This window comes from Biomphalaria glabrata, chromosome 8, assembly GCF_947242115.1.
Source record: "Biomphalaria glabrata chromosome 8, xgBioGlab47.1, whole genome shotgun sequence".
NCBI classification, from domain to species: Eukaryota; Metazoa; Mollusca; class Gastropoda; family Planorbidae; genus Biomphalaria; species Biomphalaria glabrata.
The window spans coordinates 13,548,850-13,571,044 of record NC_074718.1 but is presented as its reverse complement, the minus strand read 5'-3'; the positions used below and the strand labels follow the sequence as shown (position 1 = coordinate 13,571,044).

The window sequence follows — 22,195 nt, the reverse complement described above, 5'->3', positions numbered from 1 at the left end:
GCGCTACCACCAAGATCAGGCTCTTTAACACCATTGTTAAGCCAATACTACTTTATGGAGCAAAGACCTGGAAAACCACCATCACGAATATGGAAAAAAAATCCAGGTATCCATCAATACCTGCCTGAGGAAGATTCTTATGATCCGCTGGCCAGACACGATCTCAAATGAGGAACTGTGGCAAAGAACAAAGCAGCAGCCCATTCAAGTAGATATCCTTCAGAGACGCTAGAGATGGAGATGTCACACCCTTCGCAAGCCTGCATCCAACGTAACAAGGCAAGGCAAGCCCTAACCTGGAATCCCCAAGGAAGGGGGAAGAGGGGACGACCCAGGAATACATGGCGCCGCGATTTGGAAGCAGATGCCAAGCAGATGGGCAAGACATGGGGACAGTTGGAGAGACTCGCCCAGAACCAAGACGCCTGGAGGAAGCTGGTTGGTGGCATATGCCCCAGAAGGGACCACATGCAGAGATGAGAGATCTTATAAATTACAGACGCTACGTAGCCTAAATAATTAATAAGATACGCTGAATATTGTGCATTACTAACAATGTGCCCTAGTGGAGTATATCTCCAGCAATTTTCTTTTTCATTAGGCCTCTCTATATCTATGTCCTTCAAAGAGAGGACCGAACAAGACACTGACCCAAAACAAGAAAGATTATATGGAAGGCTGCCTGATCTGGAAACTACATCTCACTTCATCTCAGATGTTTGAGTAGCAGTCTTTTGAACTCTCCAAGAAAAAAAAAATGAAAGCGTTGAAGATTAGTATATAGCCTATATAACACTATAAGTTAATGATTGTTTGACCCAGAGACCTCTGAGGGTTAGAGTAAACAATGTAATATCAAATAATAAGTTAACACAAGGGAGCCCCACGGGGCTGTAACATCGCCATTGTGGTTCTTTTTGTACACCAATGATTTTCAATCCGATAGTCTGTTTTGCTCCTTCACTAAATTCGCTGATGATGCTGCTTTTAACTGAATAGATACTTTTTTTAAAACATTAATTGTAAAAAAAAAAAAAAAAGTTAATGATTTTTCGTAGAGAAAAGAAGGAAAACGATAGGCCTATTGTTTCTTTAGATGGAGGGACTGTTGAAATAGTGCAAACTTTTAAATACCTTGGTACTTTCTTAGACAATAAATTAAATTTTAATGCAAATACTGACTATATCAGCAAATAGGAGCAGCAAAAATTACGAGTACTTAGAAAAAATATCCTCATTTAATGTTAGCGAAAAGGTCGTGGCGATGTTTTATCACGCTCACATCATTATTAAGCTATCAATGCCTGGTATGGTGGCAATCTGAAAATAAATAACAAATAAACGTCAAAGAATCCAAATTACTGCTGGTAAAGTCATTGGCAAAAACAACCCAATTTGGACAGCTGTTTGAAAAAAAATATTTATAAGAACGCTAAAAAAAAACTAGATCTAGATCTAGGAAAAAAAAATCATCCTTTGGGTCTGCTAGAATTTTATGGTTTTACCATCACAAAAACTCTTAGTCTTAGTAAATTTTGAGTGAGTCTGGAGTGTGGTGTGAACGCATATTTTTATTTTCTATATATCTAGATCTATATATAGATATTAGATTCTATAGTTTGTTTGCTGTAATGCATAAATAATTTAAATTGTAAGACAAATTTCCTTATGGATAATAACGATTATTATTACTAAAGCAGAAGAAGAATCTAGATCTAGGTTCACAGTCAGCAATAAACAAACAACAACCATTAGTGTCATGGCGGAGAATGATACTTTATTTTTTTGAACGCGTGCACCTTTGCGCTACATATCAACAGGGTGGTCGCTAGCGGGTCAACTAGTCTAGATCTAGATCTAAGTCTAGCTAGCCTACTTCAATGAGGCTCCAAAAACATTGACTTCCGTTTTCAGACGGTGGATTAAAACAGAAACAGGAAATAGGAAACAAGAAACTTGTTCAAGTTTCACAACAACAGTCACGGCGTATTCTTAGACTTAGACTCGTTTACAATTTAAAACTTTAAAGGAAAACATTAGACTATATGGTGAGAAGTCTACAAATATTATTCTAGATTATATCTTCATCTTACTTTTAAAATAGATCTAGAACTTAGTACTGTAACTAGATCTATTAATTTATCATCTATCTAGATCTAGAATAATCTAGATCTATAAAATGTAGATCTAAATCTATATATTATACTATACTATATATTATATATATACTATAGTATATATAGATCTAGATCTAGATCTAGATTAATCTAGAATAGAATAGATATTATATATAATTAAAAATTAAATAGATTAGTATTAGACTATTATAATTTATATACATTCTCACAATGATAATCACATGAAATGAATGATTCTGAGTACGTAACATTACAAAATAATTACATACTTTACATAGTCATAGAGATGAGTCTACTACTTACTTTTTAGATACTACACTACAGTGAGTAGATCTGGTGTCACCTAAGACCTAAGTATATCTAGTTAAATCTAGTAGGAGTAGTACTCCTAACTACTAGATTTTCTAGATCTAGATCTAGTACTGGTAGGCAGAAGGGTGACAACTAATGAACTAGATCTATTCATTGTTATTCAGTTAATTCAGTCTATTGAACTAGACTAGACTTACTTAAGTAGAGATTCTAGATAATAATAATAATTTAATATTAAATTAATTCAGTCTATTCATGAACTAGACTAGAGTAGACTTAACTAGAGTCTGAGATTCTAATCTAGATAATATTAAAATACATTTTATTTATTAATATAATTATTAGATCTGATTACATTTAAAAATTATTTAAATAACAGATATTAATTTAGATTAGATCTAGATCGTAATAGACTATAGTATAGATGCTAACTTATTAGATTTTTCCAAGGGGAAAAGGCTTCCATTGCTTCAGTGGATTCAGGATTTTACTGACACTGACAGGGAGAGAACAAACTGTATGCACTGTACACTGTCACTGTATGTAATAAAACTCAGGTGTACCTCAAATCAATGAACAGTCACTAAATCACTAACAGTAACAATGACAGTTCACTACTACTGCACTGACTAGACTAGATCTATTTTTAAATAAATGATTTAACAAATTGCATTAGTCTTAGATCTAGTTCAGGAACAAAAGTAAGATTTTTGTTGGTGATTGCATAATATGTAATATAATTATATAGAACTATTAAAACAACATAAGATACAGAAATTTTACAAAGAAAATAAAGAGATGAATTACAGAGATGATAATTGAATTGGAGCAGGTCTTTCCACCTAGAAAAATGTCAGTTATTAAGAGTAACAAAAGAAAAAACTAAATAAATAAGTTCCACTTATATCTTATTCATATTAATAAATTTTATAACTTAAATGCAAAATACCTAGCAGAGGTGTTGTAATAAATGAAAAACTGTCATGGAATCTCCATATTGACCATATTAATGAAACTATTAAAAAATCAAACAAAGCAATAAAGGGTTTGTTAAAAAAAAATACAAATTAAAAAAGAACATAAAACTAAAATGTTATTTAACCTTGATTAGGCCAATAGTAGAATGCATTCTCTGTTTGGGACCCCTCAACTCAAGTAAACATTAAGAAACTGGAACAGACACAAAATAGAGCAATAAGATTCATAACTAATGAATATTCACATTTGACTAGAGTAACATCTTTAGTAAAATCACTAAATTTAGAAAGCCTTCAGGATAGAAGACTTAAAAGTAAAGTAGCAATCATACATTAAACACTATACCAAAATCTTCAAATACAAAAACAAATTCTATTAAAATACTCAGAATGACACAAAGATAAAGGCACATTCCTTGTTCCATAATTGCATTTATGCTTGTATGAATTTGCACAAATGCTCCTTCTTCCCTAATGCTATTAGAGCATTGAATGGGCTGCCTGAGCCAGCCAGCAAAACCAATGTTTATCCAATGACTTGGCAGAATTTAAGTCATTAATTAACATGCTTGACTAGATGCATGATGCATATGACGTAATCATCTTCTTTTTTGAAGTAGTGTCTGTCTGTATTTTATAAGATACAAAGATAGATCTATATTCTATAACTAGTAAATTATTTTGAAATTTAAAAATAAAAACTAACCGACTTCAAAAAAGCCTTCAGGATCTAGATCTAGACCTGATCTTGGAAAAATTTTATGATCCATATTGAAAATAAAAATATTTTTTTATCATACTTATCCACATGTCACAGCTCTAGGTCTATATTAGATTTATGAAATTTGTTATGATCAAAAGTAGAATCAATAACTATTTACACTATTTATTCATATTTCTACATAACTTTATATGAAAACCATTTAAAAACACATAAAATGAATGTTCTGAGTTCATTATCCCCTAATTACTATCATCCAGAATAGAAATCTAAAGAAAATAGAACCTTTTTAAGACCTCACTTTTTCAAAAAATCTTTCACTGTAAAAACACATTGAAAGAGTGTTCTGCAATGACATATATATATATATATATAATGTGCACTTATAATGTCAATATAGAATAATAATTTCAATTTCTTGATCTTTTCACTTTGCAATGTCTCTTGTGACTCAAGAGGCCAAGCTGCGGTCACGGGTTTGGTACCTGTAATCACCAGGCGCTGTTGCACTTTCAACCTTCTTTCTACTTCTGGTGTGTATGCCATTGCTGCAATCCAGGACACTGCCTTTATGCTTGCTCTCCGTGTGAATCTAACCAGTGCCTCTTTTTCCTAACCTAGCTATTAATTTAAAACTGTGAATTGTGAATATTGACTGATAACTACTCACCAATGACCCCTGATATCTTGCCTTGTTTTTCCTTTTATAATCTCTCAAATAGACTTTTCTAGATGATTGTTTACCCTTCCTTTGAACTTTCTTTTTCTAAACCATTCATTGGTTAACAAAAATGAATTCAATGTCTTTCCAGATGGTTCATTGACCCACATCTACTCAACACCTGCGCTTCATTTTACTCGGTCCATGGCATCTGCTAGCCATTGTATGTAGTCTGGCAAGATAATGTGGAAATAGAAATGCATTTTCATACTGTACTGAGATTGTAAATTTTATTTGAAAACTCTACATTGTTATTTTTTCAAATAGTATTAACAGTTTTTAAACAAATTACCTATTTTTTTTATCCAATTGCTTCTTTTGTTAAGCTTTGCTCTGATTTATTGTTTTGTGTTATGAGAAATTGTCACATAATATGATCTCAGTCTGGCATTTGTGAATTGCTTAAAAAATGAAATTACTTCTGAATATGTAAGCTGAATTAATAAATGAACGTTTTTTAATGACCAGTGCATAAATGTCTATAAATGTAATTATGATAGAAGCCAGGCTTGTCATTTAAAGTTTTTAAAATTAAATTTAAACATAGCAAAGACATTTAATAACAAATCATTTTACCTCCATCCTTCCCTTTCTCCTATTTTTCTTATAATTGTAAATGTCATTCACTCCTGCTAGCAGACTCGTGGCAGTAAGCCATTAGGGTAGGATTTAATTGCTGTTCTTGGTGCATAATTATCCCCCCTGATAATTACTGCTATTTGAGCAGCAGTTGTGTTCCAGGCTTCAGACCAGAACATTTGAAGAGGGTTTTTTCAGTGGCCTGTTCTCTGTTCATCACAAGGTTGGATGTGCTGTTACTTCTACTTTATTTCAAGATTAGTTTTACAGATAATTTTTTTTTGGTGACTAACTTTATCTTATCATAACTTATAAAATACATTACTTCAAAAAAAGAAGATGATAATGTCCTATTCATGTTCCTAGGTCAATCTAGTGATGCATGTTAACCAATGACTTTTACTGTGAAAATGATCAAATAATCATTTTGTAAAGTGTTTTTGAGTTTGTCTTTAATCCTTGCATTTTGATTTATTATACAATGAAACCTGAGTTAATGCTAATAGTATTCTCTGGTGTTCATTAAAGGCAAATTGTTCATTGTATTTACTCTAACCATTGATTTTGCTTTACAGTGTGTCAGATCTACAGCAATATGTAACATCTATGTCTAATAACAACAATCTTCTAAAGCAGCGGTTCTCAATCTTTTTAGCTCGGCGACCCCTTTTACTATTTCCAAATATGTGGCGACCCCAACAATATATATTTTTTTCGTTCAAAAGCCTAAATAATTGTGCTTTTGCTAATGTTAAATCTATGTATTTCCAAAGTTTATATTTAATCACAAAACAATATGTAATTGAAATATTTCTCCATATAATTATATTCCAAATAAATGACGTTTTATCTTTATGACGTAGGCCTACATTTATCAAGTTTTATATTTGGCATCCACCATATTTATGTATTATACTTATGTGACCATTTGAAAAGCATGACGGAGCATGGATAGTAATCTACATTGCTTCAATTGGTGCAACAGTCTGACAATGCTTCTGTTTCACCAGATGAAGAATTTTTAGGACAGTCTTTGCAAGGAATGTTATCTTCTGCATCTAGTCTTTTTCTGTATTTAGCTATACTTGATAACTAACAGACTGGAAAACCATGTTTTCGCAAAAATATATTATCGAAAATGAAAGAAGAAAGTGCAACACATACAAATCATGTTAGGACTGCAAACATACATCTCTTTATTAATGAGTTCAATAAACTCTTTCTTTCTCCGTAACATCTTCATCTTTGACTGTGAATGGACTTCTCTGGCAGGTACAAGCAGCAAGCGATATGTCAGATTGGAAAAGTAGGAAGGATCGGATTTTTTCCAGACAATTCGAGGCATGTTGCATTTGTTCTCATTTTTATGTTGGAGCGTTCAGATGACTAGACCAATATATAAGATGAACTGCGCAGTGGTTTCCAAATCAGGGAGATCTCCATATAGTTTTCTTTCTATTGGGGTGTTTTGGGGGGTAAAGAAAGCAGTTTTGGAGGACATGGTCAGCATTGTCTGGTGACACTCCACATAGGCAGATTTCACTGGTTTCAATTTTAGCTTATGGTATATATGTTTCTTCATACTAATTTTTGTCAATTAATCATACAGTGAGGTCCAATGACTTTTTGTGACTCATTCTGTACCAAACGTTGAAATCCAGACCGACACACTAGCAAACTTGGAGCACCTTCTGTGCAAACTCTAGTAATAATTTTCAATGAGATTTTCTTTTTTAAAAATGAGCAAACATTTCTTATCTTATCCTATACATTACAAACATTACTTTAAAAAAAAAAAGAAGATAATTACGTCCTACGCATTTTTCTGATATAAATCTCATGTTGCAGTCGTTTCAAGTGATTTGCTTAAGAGAAACTCCTCTTTATAATCGCCCTGTGCCATTCTGTCCAATACTCTTCTTCCTCTTTTTTAATATTAGTGTTTAAATTTAACTTTTATATGTATAATTGTTTTTGTATTTTTGTGTCAGCTTTTTAATTTCAATATACCATGTTAGTTGACCAAAATATCTCACATGCTTATTTTTGAAAGACTGGCTGTAGCAGATACAATAGTTGTGTGAAGCTCATTTCATACATATTTAGGACTCAAGTTAAATTTTATTATTTATCCAATTGATAACATTTCACTTTACATTACTAAGTACATTTTATTATCTTTTGTCAACAGAAAATGTATTCTCATTGGAGCTCTGTTTGTTGTCAAGACTAAAGAAAACCTCATGAACAACTTCAGCATTAAAACCTATACATTTATTAAGAAAGTTCTCTTTTATTGTATGTGATGGAGGGAAACAGTTTACTTTTGATGAGTTTGATGTTGATGCCCCTTTTGTTGCTAACTGATTCTGCCAGTCTCACATTCCAGAATTTAACATTGGATAATGATGACACTTTCCTGTATACCATTTACTACAATTCAAATGAAGACACTGTTTATGTTGGGGGAAGAAATGTCCTTTTGAAGCTCAACTCCAACTTACAGCTTCTTGAAAAAGTGGACAAAGGTCCTGTGAGAGATCACCCATCCTGTGGGCCTGATAGTGATTGTCCTGAAGGTGTGGAGGTGCCCAATGACATTAAGATTCTGGAGTTCAGTGAGCGCAAGAATTTGCTTCTTGTGTGTGGCACTGCCAAGAAGGGGGCTTGCACCTTACATTCGTTAAAGAATATTAGTGATTTCAGAAGTTTGGGGCAAGGTAATCCTGATAGTGTTAATGGGCATCTAGTGGGCAGTGGAAGCTCTGCCTTAGTTCAAATGTCTTCTGCTGCAGATTCCTCGTCTGAAGAAATTCTTTACGTTTTCCATGAATATGATGGAAGAGATACACAGTTTAGTCCTCCTGTAGTTTCTATAAGGAAACTTGAGCAACAAGTAAATCTTACATTGGATTATTTGTACAATGAAGAGAAAGTGTTGGGTCAGTTTTCTTGGCTTAAGATTGATGAAAAATTTCAGCAGACGTATTTCATGTCATTTGTATACAGTTTTCGCAATGGTGAACATGTGTACTTTTTGATGAATCAGCAGAAAAGTCTTTCAGAGAGCAACTCTGTCAGGATCAGGTTGGGGCGTCTTTGTTATAGTAATGTAGATGTAATATTACAATCTTACATAGAGATGGAACTTTTCTGCCAGTCAGGGGATGTTCTTTTCAATAAGGCTGTGTCTGCTACATTTGTAAACAATATTCTGTATCTAGCCGCTGTACAGACCAAGCAATCGGAAAGAACAACTGATGAAAGTAAAGGGTCAGCTTTGTGCCAATTCAGCATATCAACTTTGGACAATTACTTTACTGAAGGAAATAATTTGTGCTACAATTCAGCTAAAGGTAAAAGATTGGAATGGAACAGAGGTCCATTGAATTGTTTTAAAGTGAGGGTTAGTATATTTATTTATTTTGTTAAAATAACCTATATATGGTTTTAATTCACTCCAACCATTCATTTGTATTATTGTGTGATCCACCACCACAACCAGTAAATGTTACAACAACCAGTGTGTGTTTTAACTCTACTTCCTATTGATGATGGAGACATGGTGGCTAGTAAAACTTTGCTTCCAACCAGGGGTCCCAGGTTCGAATTCTGTTGAAGACTGGGATTTTTAATTTCGGATTCTTTTGACGCCCCTGAGTCCACCCAGCTCTCATGGCTACCTGGCATTAGATGGGGAAAATAAAGGCGGTTGGTTGTTGTGCTGGCCACATGATACTCTCATTAACAGTGGGTACACAGAAACAGTCTATGACTTCTACATTATCTGCCCTATAGATCACAAGGTCTGAAAGGGGAACTTTACTTACTTACCACTAGATGTTACAAACAGTATGTTATTTTGCCATTTCTCCCACTAGATGTCACAACCAGTGTGTTATTTTACAACTACTCCCATTAGATGTTACAGTCGGTACATTATTCACTACCACACTCACTAAATGTTACAACTAGTATGTATTTTACCCTATGTTAGTGTGTGATTCATTGCTACTCCCACTCTACATTACAACTAGTTTGCGACTCATACATTTTACACATATTTTATTCACTAAAAAGCATGTTTAAAAAAAAACAGTGTTTCTAGGAGTCCTTTATCTGAAATATTAATTACATTTCTTCTTTCAAATGAGAAGATAAATAGGTACTACTTATAGTTAAGACCCAAGAATCCAAACCAAGTAATTTTTACCCCATTAATGTTGCATTTAGTTGTATTATTATATTTTTTTATAATTAGAAATTTCTATCACTAATAAGCTCAGAATATTTGAACATCTTAGACAATTGGGTTCTGTGACTACCTAATTCTCACTGGCGTAATACAAAATTACCACTATTCTTATTTGGATTTTTTTTGGGGTCAGGACTTTATTTTGTTGCAGGACTTGATTTCATATTTGCTAAGTTAAGTCAGTTTTAAAATAATGGGTATATGTCCTCCATACACAGAAAGGATGTTTATTTACAATGCTTTTTTTTGTAAAAAAACAAAGATGCCAGTACTCAGTGGTGGATTGCCTAACTTTTAACTACTAATAAATAAATAATAAACATTAAAATACAAGAAAAGTAACAATTTTTTCCACACATTGAAAAAGTTGCTGGTACGCACAAAAAAAGCACTATTCATATATAATGTATATTTATATGTATGTTAATTTTCATTTTTTTCAAAATTTATTATCAACACAGGACTATCTTGCAGCAGCATTAAATAAATCATTCTGTGGGCAACATGACAATGCAGGCATACGTACAGAGATTGAAGGTAACCCTAAAGGGGATCTACTGATGCTTGACAACCTTATAATAACTGTTATCAAGCCCCTTGCCACTGGACTATTTGTGGTGGGATATAATGATGGTAACATTAAGAAGGTTATAAACACATTTTAATATCATTTTTTAAATAATATTTTTTTTTTATTAAATTCTTAAGAAAATAACTATTATTTCTAGTCATTTAATGTACAACTGAAAGCTACTTGCCCAAAAGCAAAATATCACCAGTCTAATTCATTGTATTTCTAAACCTTATCTGATATACTAACTACAATATGCCAATTGCAGTTTCCCATATTTGTCTTACTTATAAATTATATCTCTTTTGCATAAAATGGGTGACTGACTGGTGGCATAATTTGCAGCTCAAACACATAATTTGATGATTAGTATGTTTAATTTATTTTAACTTTTTTAAAAAATTAGTTATTCTGTTATTCATTATTTTGTTCTGTACTGAGACACTATACAAATATTTCAACTCTAAATGAGAACGACATAAAAAGCTTGGGTTTTTGAGTGGTTAACTGCAAACTTTAAGATAAAAAATATTTACTGTGTTTGAATGACTTAAAAAAAATGATCCTGTTTTTATTGTTTTTCTTATATTTAATCAGATCCGATTTGAAAACTCAGTTGGAGTGGCGTATGCAACCATCAAGTTAAGTTCCAAGCCCATTACAACTATGACAGCTGATGACAAAATGAACTTCTACATTCTATCAGGCAATCAGGTCTGATTTTTTTTTTTAAATTTTAAGGGCTAATACTAGTTTTCTTGGAGGAAAAAGTTTTTGTTTATGTGCAAAATTGATTTGTTGTTTTAGTCCATGAAATTGGCATATTTATTTTTTTACTTTTTACTTGTTTCGTTTGGGTTAAGGTTACCATATTTTTGTGCATGTGTATAACCAGCACATGCGAACACTCTGCAGAGATTACAAAATAAGAAAAAAAAAATAAATTATACAACCCTCTCCTTTATATACCCCCGCATGTGCAAAGTGTGACTTGCCGTAAACTTGTCACAATTTATTACTGGTATGTCCATAGTTTCCTCTATGCTATGTTTTTGAGTAAAGTACAGACCTGCCTACTGTTACGCAAAATGCGTATTCGTTACGCAAAATCTCCCAAAAATGACCGTCAGTACGCAAATACGCATTGAACCCGTCGCGTTACGCTTTTCGTATCCTTTTTTCCCCCCTCTCTTGACTAGCTTACGAGCGGTCACGGAGGTCACGCTAAGCCGTTTTGTTGGCCGGGGGGGGGGGGGACAGAAAAGGTGGGGGAACACATTGTGTCCAGATCTATACGTTGATTGGTTCTTAAAAGCAATTAGATTATTTAGTCTAGAAATGAAGAACGCGAGAGTGAGGGAGTGGCGGGTTGGTACCTGGTTGGTACCGTCAGTTAGCTGATACACCAACGTGACTTTTTTTTTGTAAGTTCATTAGTAGAAATTAATTATGTTGAATCCCTGATTCCCGTATTCATTTGTATAGAAAAAAATATCGAAGTGCTATCGATTCAAAACACATTGAGTGACATTGTAGATATCTAGTCTAGATCTGGATTCTAGATCTAGAAAGCTTGTTATACAGGAATAGATCTAGCTAGTCATTACGTTAGTCATGATTCTCTACATTACTCAACAATCTAGATCCAATTTAGTTGTAGTATGATTTAGATTGATTAGATCTAGATCGATAACATCTACTACCATCTAGTCTAGATCTAGACTATATTCTTAGTCTTAGTATAGAATAGATCAAGGATGAAGGTAGGCTTACGAACGTTTGGAGTAGACCTACGTTTGTAGCGGATCCACGGCATCGGTAACACTCTCGAGCCCAGATCTAGGTCTGGAGTAGATTATATTCATTATATAGACATAGATCTAGTCTAGATATCATCTCTATTGTCGTATTGATCTAGATTTAGATTGTAGATTTAAACATGACATCTAGATCTAATATTATATATATATATATATATATATATATATATATATATATATATATATATATATATATATATATATATATATATATATATATATATATATATATATATATATGACATATATATATATGACAAAGTAGTGGATCTCATAAGTGTTACGCATTCTGGTTCCAAAATACGCATTTTGACCATCAGCGTTACGCATTTTGATTTTTTTTGGTAGGCAGGTCTGATTAAGTACATTTTGTACCACCCTGTACAGCTGCTATTTGTTTGTAAAAACTTGTATTAACAAGGGGGTTACATGCACGAAAATACGGCAGTACTTTGGGGGTGCGAGGCATTAGTGTTTTTGGATTAATACTAGAGTTCGAGCCCAATGTTATTTTTTTTTACAATTTGTCTATTCAGCTACCAAATTCATGGCCTAAAAACTTTGGTGCGTGAACAGTGTTCTCAAAAAGGGCTCCAGCAATTTTTATATATAAATTTGACATTTAATGTATATCTTTGGGAAAAGAAATACTAGCTTTTTGGCCACACTGGGAAAATGCTAGTTAGGCCATTAAAGTAAAAGGAAAGTTTTATTCGGCTAGAGACTATCTTTATCTTGAACAAACAAAGTCTTCTGGGTATTTCTTCATGTAGGCCTGACTTCTAAGTCTGGATCTATTTGCTTATTATTAGAATTTTATTAACTCTAGTAGATTTATACATTCGGTAAATCATATTTTTTTCTCATGGGTGGGGAATAGGGCGGGTTAAAAAAAATTTCCTTTTTTTCTTAAATCTAACATTCAATATTTATTAAGAGCAAAATATACACTTTGTATTCTGTGTAAAGGAGGAATGTCGTTTAAAAAGTATTTTTTTTATTTTTCACGTTTAGTTCATAGTTTTTATATTTTTGCAAGTATGAATAGAATTTTTATGATTAAGGATAGGCTTTCATTTTTTATTACAACTAATTTTTACTGTTCCTCTATTCAGTTTGCAAATTCTTCATTAGGTCAAAAAACAAAAACCTGGGTGGACAAAATTTTTTAATAAGGGCTGTAATGATTTTCCTAGAAATTTGACAGTTAATGTATATCTTTGGGAAATAATTACTAATTGGTCTAAATGGGAAAACTGTGGTTTGACTGCTACAATTTTTCAAAGTATAATAAAAAAAATATTTACAATTTGGCTTGAGGTTTAAACAATCGATATCTGCGTATTCATTAAGAGAGAAATAAATAAATAAATAGACGTTCAGGAACTGAGTCGTTAAAATTTTATTACCTCTGAGTAGATGTAGACGTGTGCTTAATCTGGATTTTTTCAAGGGGGAGAGGGAATGTTTTTTAAATTTATCCTTCACATCATTCAATATTTATCAAGAGCCAAGTCATTGCTTTTACAAAGTGTTATCAGCCTTATAAACAAGGAATTGTATTTTTAAAAAAAACTTTTTAAAATTGTTACTTATTTCATTGACATTCCATAGTTTAAAAAATGTATTAGAGCTTGGAGTAAATGGCTTAAGAAAGATAAAAGATAAAAATAATTTGTACTATAAAAATTTAAGTCAATTTTTACAAAGCTGATATCAACTCATTCTGTCTGTCTGATAAAAGTGTGTATACTTTATTTCTCCCATACCAATATAGTTTAAACTTCGCATAATTATTCATTGACAAGACATGAATCAATTTTTTTTTTAAAGTAGCCAATTAGACAATTAATTATTTTTGTTTAATGGAAATACTGGAAACTAATACTTCAGCATTCACACATATGGCTAAATTTGTTGGGTTTAGTCACCTTAAGTAATTGTTAACACTATTTCTCCCTCATGCATGCTCCAATCAAGTTGATACTTAAAATAATTATTTATTGTGACTTACAAAACATGAATCAGTAAACAAAAATGCTCCATTAGTCAATTAATTATTGGTAATTAATTATTTTGTTTGATATTAATAAAGGAAATAACTATTACATTATTGATAAATATAGTTTTAAAAACAGAGTTTTTCCCCTTGATAAGCTTTGTTTTGTTTTTTTTAAAAAGGATTTTGTTTTCTATTTTGCTTGTTTTTTTTTTATTTTCAATTTGGAAGTAAAAAGTGAAAAGTCTAAAAATAGAATGCTCATGCAGTTACTGGGCCTGAACACAGAAGTAACCTTATTTTGCTCCTAATGTATGTTTTGTTATGTTATTTTTCTTTTACCTTGTAGTCTCACTCTTAGGATATCCACTAATGACTCTTTATAAGCTTCACACCTTTCGTTAAAAACTTGGGAGCTCTTTTCCAGTCTGTCTTTCTCTCTGTACATGTTAGAATCACCAGTATATGTTTTTATTCATTACATTCATGCACTTCAGATAATCAAGTTCCCAGCTGGCTCATGTCACATCCATCTCGATTGTGACATATGTTTGACCAGCGGGGACCCTCTGAACTGCGGATGGTGTAGTGAGGGGCTGAACACCTGCACACAAAAGGATCAATGCTCTAGTGGGATTTGGAACAAAGGTGGAGCTGCAAGGTGTCCTCCCACAATATTCAAGGTGAGTTGTAGTCTGTGACGAATCCATAGTAGTGGTATTTAAAAATCATATTATCACGTTCTTCTACTAAAGGCATCTATGTAATGAAACTTGAAGGAGTTTTATTACATCAATTCAATCACTTTACAGAGCAGCAATACTAGTTTAAATCTTTTGGATTGGATTTTGAGACTTCGGCACAATTCAGGCCATGTCGTGCCCAAAATCCCTGTTACGTGCGCAGCATAGTGTGAATGTAAAATGGTGCAAATGCATGTTGAAAGGTTAGAAAAAGGAGAATCTAGAAATGGAGTACTGTAAACAAAGTTGTAATTGACATAGTATTGTTTGTTAATCAAGATTAAAGTCTTCATAACCTATTATATAGATGAGTCTGTTGGTGAATAATTAAGAGTCTCATCTGCTCATAACAAGAGGCGCCCATGGTAAAGGTAAAACCCATGCATTTCTCTGTACATAGTTGATCTCTCAACAGACACTAGAGATATTAAAGTATAGATCTAGAGACAGAATACTATTCGACTATTGGTAATTGACAATGGCGGGCAAGGCAGAGGTGGCAGTGTTGAAGGAATCTTACTAAATTTTTGCAAAGCTTTTGACAAAGTTCACCACCATAGTTTGCTTAAAAAATTAAAATATTTTGGCATTGATGGTCCATTGCATCAGTGGATTAAAGATTTTCTGATAGGGAGAGAACAAACTGTAATAATAAATGGCTCTAAATCAACACCAATAACAGTAAACTCAGGCGTACCTCAAGGAACAGTCTTAGGTCCACTACAATTTTTAATTTACATAAATGATTTACCAAATTGCATTACTTCAGGAACAAAAGTCAGATTATTTGTAGACGATTGCATAATATATAGAACAATAAAAACAACACAGGATACAGAAATTTTACTAAGAGAATTAGATGAATTACAGAAATGGGAATCAAAAAAATGTCAGTTATTAAGAGTGACAAAAAAACTACAACAAATTAATTCCATTTATCTTATTCATGGCAAACCAGTAACACAGATTAAAAACACAAAATACCTAGGTGTTATAATAAATGAAAAACTGTCATGGGATCCCCATATTGATGAAAAATCAAACAAATCATTAGGGTTTTTTAAAAGAAATTTCTATAAATCAAAAAAGAACATAAAACTAAAATGTTATTTAACCTTGGTTAGGCCAGTAATAGAATATGCATCCTCTGTTTAGGACCCTTCAACTCAAGAAAACATTAAGAAACTGGAACAGACACAAAATAGAGCAGTGAGATTCATAACAAATGAATATTCACATTTGACTAGAGTAACACCTTTAGTAAAATCACTAAATTTAGAAAGCCTTCAGGACAGAAGACTCAAAAGTAAAGTAGCAGTTATAAATAAAACACTGAACCATAATCTTCAAATACAAAAACAAAATTTAATAAAATACTCTGAAAGACACAAAGATAAAAGCACATTCCTTGCCCCATATGCTAGAACAAATTTGTACAAATGCTCCCTAGTGCTATTAGAGCATGGAATGGGCTGCTTGAGCTAGCCAGGAAAACCAGTGACTTGGCAGAATGGGTCAAAATCAAAATATAGTAAGGCAATCAGGGGTATGGGGAAAGCAGTATAAACCCACATACAGACGTACAAATCCATACATCTTATGCTTTAATTGTGGGACATACTATGAGACAGTGTCAACAGTTAATCAGAGTTAAGGAAGTTAGGTACAATAGTGGAGAGCTGTATACGAGAAAAGAGAGAGAGATAAGTACAGATGGACAATACTGCAGTGGGATCACAATGGGAGATCATTGCAAAGGGGGGAAATGGAAAGGATGGCATGTCAATAATGTTAGATTTATATAGATATGAAAGGTGGTAACGATGGATACTAATTATTGTTCTTATCTACGCTGAATAAATATATTTGTAATGAATTGGATACCATTGCTGCATATACATATATGTTAAGGCTACTATATTATTGAAGTTTTGTTAAGACTAGATAGGAAATGTAAAAGAGTATAGTTAGTAGAAAGTAGATATGTAGAGTTTGTACAATGTATTTTATTTTGTTTTGATTTTGTGTGATCATAATTATCCTATTAAAATTACATTTGTTAGAAAATTATCGAATTGGTGTGATAGAAATACCTAAAACAAATGTCAAGACTAGAATCATTATATAGGCCTGATGATACTAAGAAGTAAATAGGCATTGGGTTTAAATTTATGGTATTATGACTAGTGAGTTAGTTATATGCAGGGTCAGGTTAGTTTGGTTTGGATATGCATAGAGTAAGATAGACTTAGTTTGTTAACTATTTGATAGAGGCTGAATAGAGGGTGTTTTGTACAGGCATAAGAGAAGAATGTAGATGTTGTTGGTATAATTAATATGTACTTTGTTAGGATTCTTGTGTTTCTTAGTACATGTTATTGAGAACTCAGAATTTCAAATTGTTAATCATTATGTTTTAAAAATGGGCTGATAGACGTTCTATATTCATCAAACTTGTCGAACAAGGGGGGTGTTACATGCGCAGCATAGTGTGAATGTGAAATGGTGGGAACTCGTGTTGAAAGGGTTAGAAAAAGGAGAATCTAAAATAGGGGTTCACCAGATAGTCACTCTGGCTTCTGCCGAATATTCTGACTTTTTTCACTATTCTGCCATATTCGGCTCCGGTCAAATATCACTGCCGGATAGTTGGCCAAATAGTAAAAATTACACCTATTTAATATGCACAAAGTGGACCTCATTCCATCAATGTTTGTTGTAGAATGTATTAATGTTTATATTAAAACAATAATGTGCTTAAAAATAGAGCCTAAATGAATATGCACCAAACATCTTTCATTATAAAGACAAGACGTGTTAATATAAATAGAAATGAAACTTTACATTATAAATGCGCTTTACATACAGAGCAGCAATGGCTGGTACATTTTTCATTTTGTCTTGAGCTTTGAGCGGGTTAGTTAACATGTTACGATGTTATATACCTTGACTACGTCACGCTGTCTAGCTGTGCGGGTATATCTCCAGAGGTGGAGATGAACAACTCCCACACCCTTTTTATTTGTTTAGTCCATCACATTGAATTAAATGATAGACAGGTGACCACAAGTCAAGTATAAAAACCTTTAAAAAGAAAGCTAATTTCATTGTTTAATTTTATTGACTTATTATATAACAGAAAAGCTCACAGTAAAGTTTAAAATTGCATTAAAACAATTGATTCAAAGCATTGCAATTAGATCTAGCAAACAAATAAAAAAATATACTGGAGTGTTAATAAGAAACACTTGACCTGTGTAACTAGTGTACATGTATAATAGATCTACATGCTTGACTGACCAGGCCAATGTGTTATCTTTTTTGCCTGACCACTCAACACTATTGCGTATGCCTAAGAAAAAAAACCGTCGGATATTCAACACCATCTACTATACACACTACACTAGGACTACATGTGTAGGACCACTGCGTCTCTCTGACCAGGTTGTTAAAATTAGTCGAACACACAGTCTATTTATGTTTGTTTTTTTGGTAGGGATGGTGTGGCTGAGTTTTTTTTTTCTTCTATATTTGGTTTTCCTAATTCTCTTAGGAACTGTAGATCTAAACATAGATCTCAATAATAGGCCTCCAGACTACAATTTTGTCTATGCTTCAGCACCATCTAAGGCTCAAGCTATAAATAGGTATTATTGATGCTCCCACTGTTAATAAAATATTGTTTACCTCAAATGGATTAATCTAAAGCAATAAATTTTGACCTACAACGCTTCAGATTCCAACTACTAACTAACAGCTACTATCAGTATTAAACCCTTGAAGCCAGAACCAGAAGCGGTCATTGGACTTTAAATTTCAAGCCTGATGATCAGCTGTTGGTCTGATTAAATTTCAAGCCTGATGATCAGCTGTTGGTCTGAAATTAATGAATACATACATCCACCCACTATACAAGCCAGATTTTACTTTTAAGAGATTTACTTTAGTAACTAGTTAATATATACTTACATATTTTACATTGACCCTCCCACACACATCCTTTACAGTTGGTGGTCTCGTACATACACACACACTCATGCTACACAGATTAGTTAATTAGGCCTATCTGTATATAAATACTGTTAAGCTTTAATTCATCAATCTGTAACAGAGTTTAAAATAACAAGATATATAAAAGATAAAAGGGAAAAAAATATGAATATAGATATGTTATCATATGTTATTTTGTTCAGCAACACAAGCTATTACAAGACATGTAGGTATTCGGCTCCAGCCGAATATCATATTTTACTATTTGGCAATATTCGGATCTGCCAAATATAAAAAAGTACTATCCGGTGCACCCCTAATCTAAAAATGGAGTACTGTAAACGAAGTTGTAATTGACACAGTATTGTTTGTTAATCAAGATGAAAATCTTCATAACCTATTATAGATGAGTCTGTTGGTGAATAATTAAGAGTCTCATCGGCTTGAAACAATCCCTCAAGGGTTACTTCCCCAGTCTAGGTATTAAAAATAAGGTCCACTCACAACTCAAATAGTAAAAATTTGAGTAATCTGCTAAAAATCTGTTCAAAGCTCTATATGTTTGCCACTCTTGTTTTTTTCATAACTATATCAACATAATATTTAGAAAAAATAAACATATTCTGTGCTTACTCTTTTATGTCTGTGGATAGATAAATCCCTTGTCTGGACCAACTGCTGGTGGAACTAAACTGACTTTGGAAGGAAAAAACTTTGGAACTGCCAAAGGGGATGTCACAGTTAAAGTTGGCAAGGCTGACTGTAATGTAATAGAGTTTAACCGAGCTAGGTAACTTCCTGTTTCTCTTCTGTTCACATATTCTTACTTCATAAACCTGGTTATCACTGGCTACATTCTTTCATAATGTCATTCTGAGCACTATATCTCTTATATTTTAGGATTCAACCAATATTTACTTTGTTTGATATTTCAATCCTATTATTATCTGGTGATCTGGTATGTGCTCTAGACTGTTGTTCAATGGTCACAATGATCCCGGGTTCAAACCCTGCCCACTGTCCTGTGAGAGGTCTAGACTAGGATGTAATTATCTTCAAATCTGAAGGGACATCGGAAACATGTGAAACATTAACACAAACAAAAAACTTTGAAGAGTTCCTCTCTCCTCCTGGTCATGAAGGAATCTCCGACCTTTATATTGAACCTTATTTTTATTTGTGAAGAATAAATGTAATTGTGAAAGACACTTTTCTCTAATAACAATAAGAGTTGATCAAATAGTCCACCTTTTATTTTGTATTTCATCTTTTAACCATTGTGATGTTAGTAGTTACTCCTTTTCAGTGGTGCCAAATTTCTGTGACATATGACTGTCCATTTAGGTTAATAGAATGAAATAAAGGTTTGTTGAAAACTTAAATGTCTGTAAGGCTGGCGATACAAAGCTCTTCTGTTTTTAAGATTTACAATGGATGCATCTGACAAGCCAATAAATGTTGCATTCCTATTAGAGCTGATTGAGGCTGACTACATCCTAAAATATTGGAATAAAAATCCTATATACTGCAAGCATTTAAAATTGAAGAAGAGGTCTGTTCATGAGCAGCCATACTATGTGGTGATAAGGCCACCTTATCTTCACATACTAAAAAATAGCATCCCCAAATGTAGATACTTTGAAATGCTTGCTGACTCAGAACTATAATGAAAATATTTCAACACTATAAATGTATTACTTTCAGATTAGTTTGTGAAAATATTTCATCACTGTAAATGTATTGCTTTCAGATTAGTTTGTGAAACAAGTCCTGCAACGCAAGGTATGGCCAAAGTAGAAGTTGAAGTGAAAGACTTTACAATGCCAGCCGACAGACCATTTACTATTTTTGGCAAAGTAGAGTTTGAGGAAAGCTTTTCATTTAAGGTGATACCCTAAGCAAGCCTGGAAGCTTCATTGAACTCTTGAGCATAGTTTTCTTATCTAGGAATGTGTCCTATAAAATTCACAAGGGTTTGTAAGGACCCTGAAAACCTGGAAGGGAGAAAACATTAAAAAACATGACTGAAATAGGCTATGAAATCTAGTCCACTAAGCTTAGATTTGTTTCTTTGTAAATACTTTATTATTATTATTATTTTTTAGATATGTTTGCAATTTTTGTATGTTATTGATGAATATTTAGCTGTTACCAAAAAAGACAAAACATTGAAAAGTTGAACAATAATTATAATAATTGATACATTAAACACAAAACCATAAATTGACTTCTATGGCTTAATACATATGATTTAGTAATTTAGATTATAATTAGTAGTAGATAAATACATCTAGAGAACAAATAAAAAATATCCAACTTCGTAAAGATCAACACATTTTTATTTAAATTACAGTATCCCTCTGCCAAAAGCTTCTCTCCTCGTCGTGGGCCAACTGCAGGGGGCACTGTACTAACCATACTAGGTAACAACCTGGATGTTGGCTCTTCATTGGAAGTCAAAGTCTCTGATACAGTTGCATGCACTGTAGAAAGGTGAGAGAAAGTAGATTGAGATTAAACAACAAAAAGTAGTTAATACCATATGGAGTTAGCACACTTCTGGCCTCACTGTGACAATGTAGAATCTTTTTGCCTTGCAATAAATATGGTCAGCCAGATGTAGTGTCTACCATTTTTTTGTTCCTAGACACAGGAATGAGACTTTTTCAGGATACTCTTGGAATCCTGGTTTCCTGAGTCTGATTTTTGCCTCCTCTGGGTTTGCTCACTACAATAAAAAACAAGGTTACAAAAACATTTTGTGTGGAGGCACAAACTCATAGACAATTTACAGAGAAGAATGGAGAAAGAAGGTTGACGGATCTTCTGTGGTTTCCCAGCGGTCCACAGACCAAACGATGAATGAAAGTGAATGTGAAGTTTGATGTGAACCTGGCCTAACTAATGTCTTATAATGAATGTATAATAATTGCTCTAATTGTTTTATGAAGGGACAATCTCTTATTCCTCAAGAAAAAACATTTCGGTAAAAAAAAAAATTTCCTTTAGTTCACAAAGTTCTATCGCCATACAGCAGCTATGCAGTTCACCCAATAATATGAAAAACTACTTATTATTATTGTTTTAAATTATGTCCAACTTATATGCATACTAAATAGATTTTTTTCTCTTAAAAGAAAAGTAAACATTTTTTTTTGCAAATGTAGTAGTTAGTATAACAGAACTTAACTTAGCAATACAGATGTAAAAAAATAATAATTTTTTGACAAAAAATCTAAAACCGTTTGCATAAATGTGTTTAAAATATGGTAAATAGTCATCTCCCCTACTAAGGAGCCTCCCTTGTTTGTTACTATTAATAGTGAATAGTTGTAAAAGTGGTGTATTTGTATAAAAATTAGAAGTTTT

General features: G+C 32.8%; 1 protein-coding gene across 2 annotated transcripts in view; it reads left to right on the top strand.

Moving 5' to 3' along the window:
* Positions 1 to 1,893: 1,893 nt before the first annotated feature.
* The window catches only part of LOC106053334 (hepatocyte growth factor receptor-like), a 43,202-nt gene continuing 22,900 nt past the window's right edge, over positions 1,894 to 22,195 (top strand). The window contains exons 1-8 of one of the 2 annotated variants that reach the window (XM_056039681.1): positions 1,894 to 2,048; positions 7,640 to 8,854; positions 10,165 to 10,350; positions 10,872 to 10,988; positions 14,591 to 14,776; positions 19,480 to 19,616; positions 20,577 to 20,712; positions 21,180 to 21,319. In XM_056039681.1, coding sequence (XP_055895656.1) covers positions 7,754 to 8,854; positions 10,165 to 10,350; positions 10,872 to 10,988; positions 14,591 to 14,776; positions 19,480 to 19,616; positions 20,577 to 20,712; positions 21,180 to 21,319 — 2,003 coding nt within the window. In that variant the 5' untranslated portion in view covers positions 1,894 to 2,048; positions 7,640 to 7,753. Of the gene's footprint in view, positions 2,049 to 5,644; positions 5,733 to 7,639; positions 8,855 to 10,164; positions 10,351 to 10,871; positions 10,989 to 14,590; positions 14,777 to 19,479; positions 19,617 to 20,576; positions 20,713 to 21,179; positions 21,320 to 22,195 lie in introns of those variants that run through there. The other variant, XM_056039682.1, reaches the window with a different exon arrangement.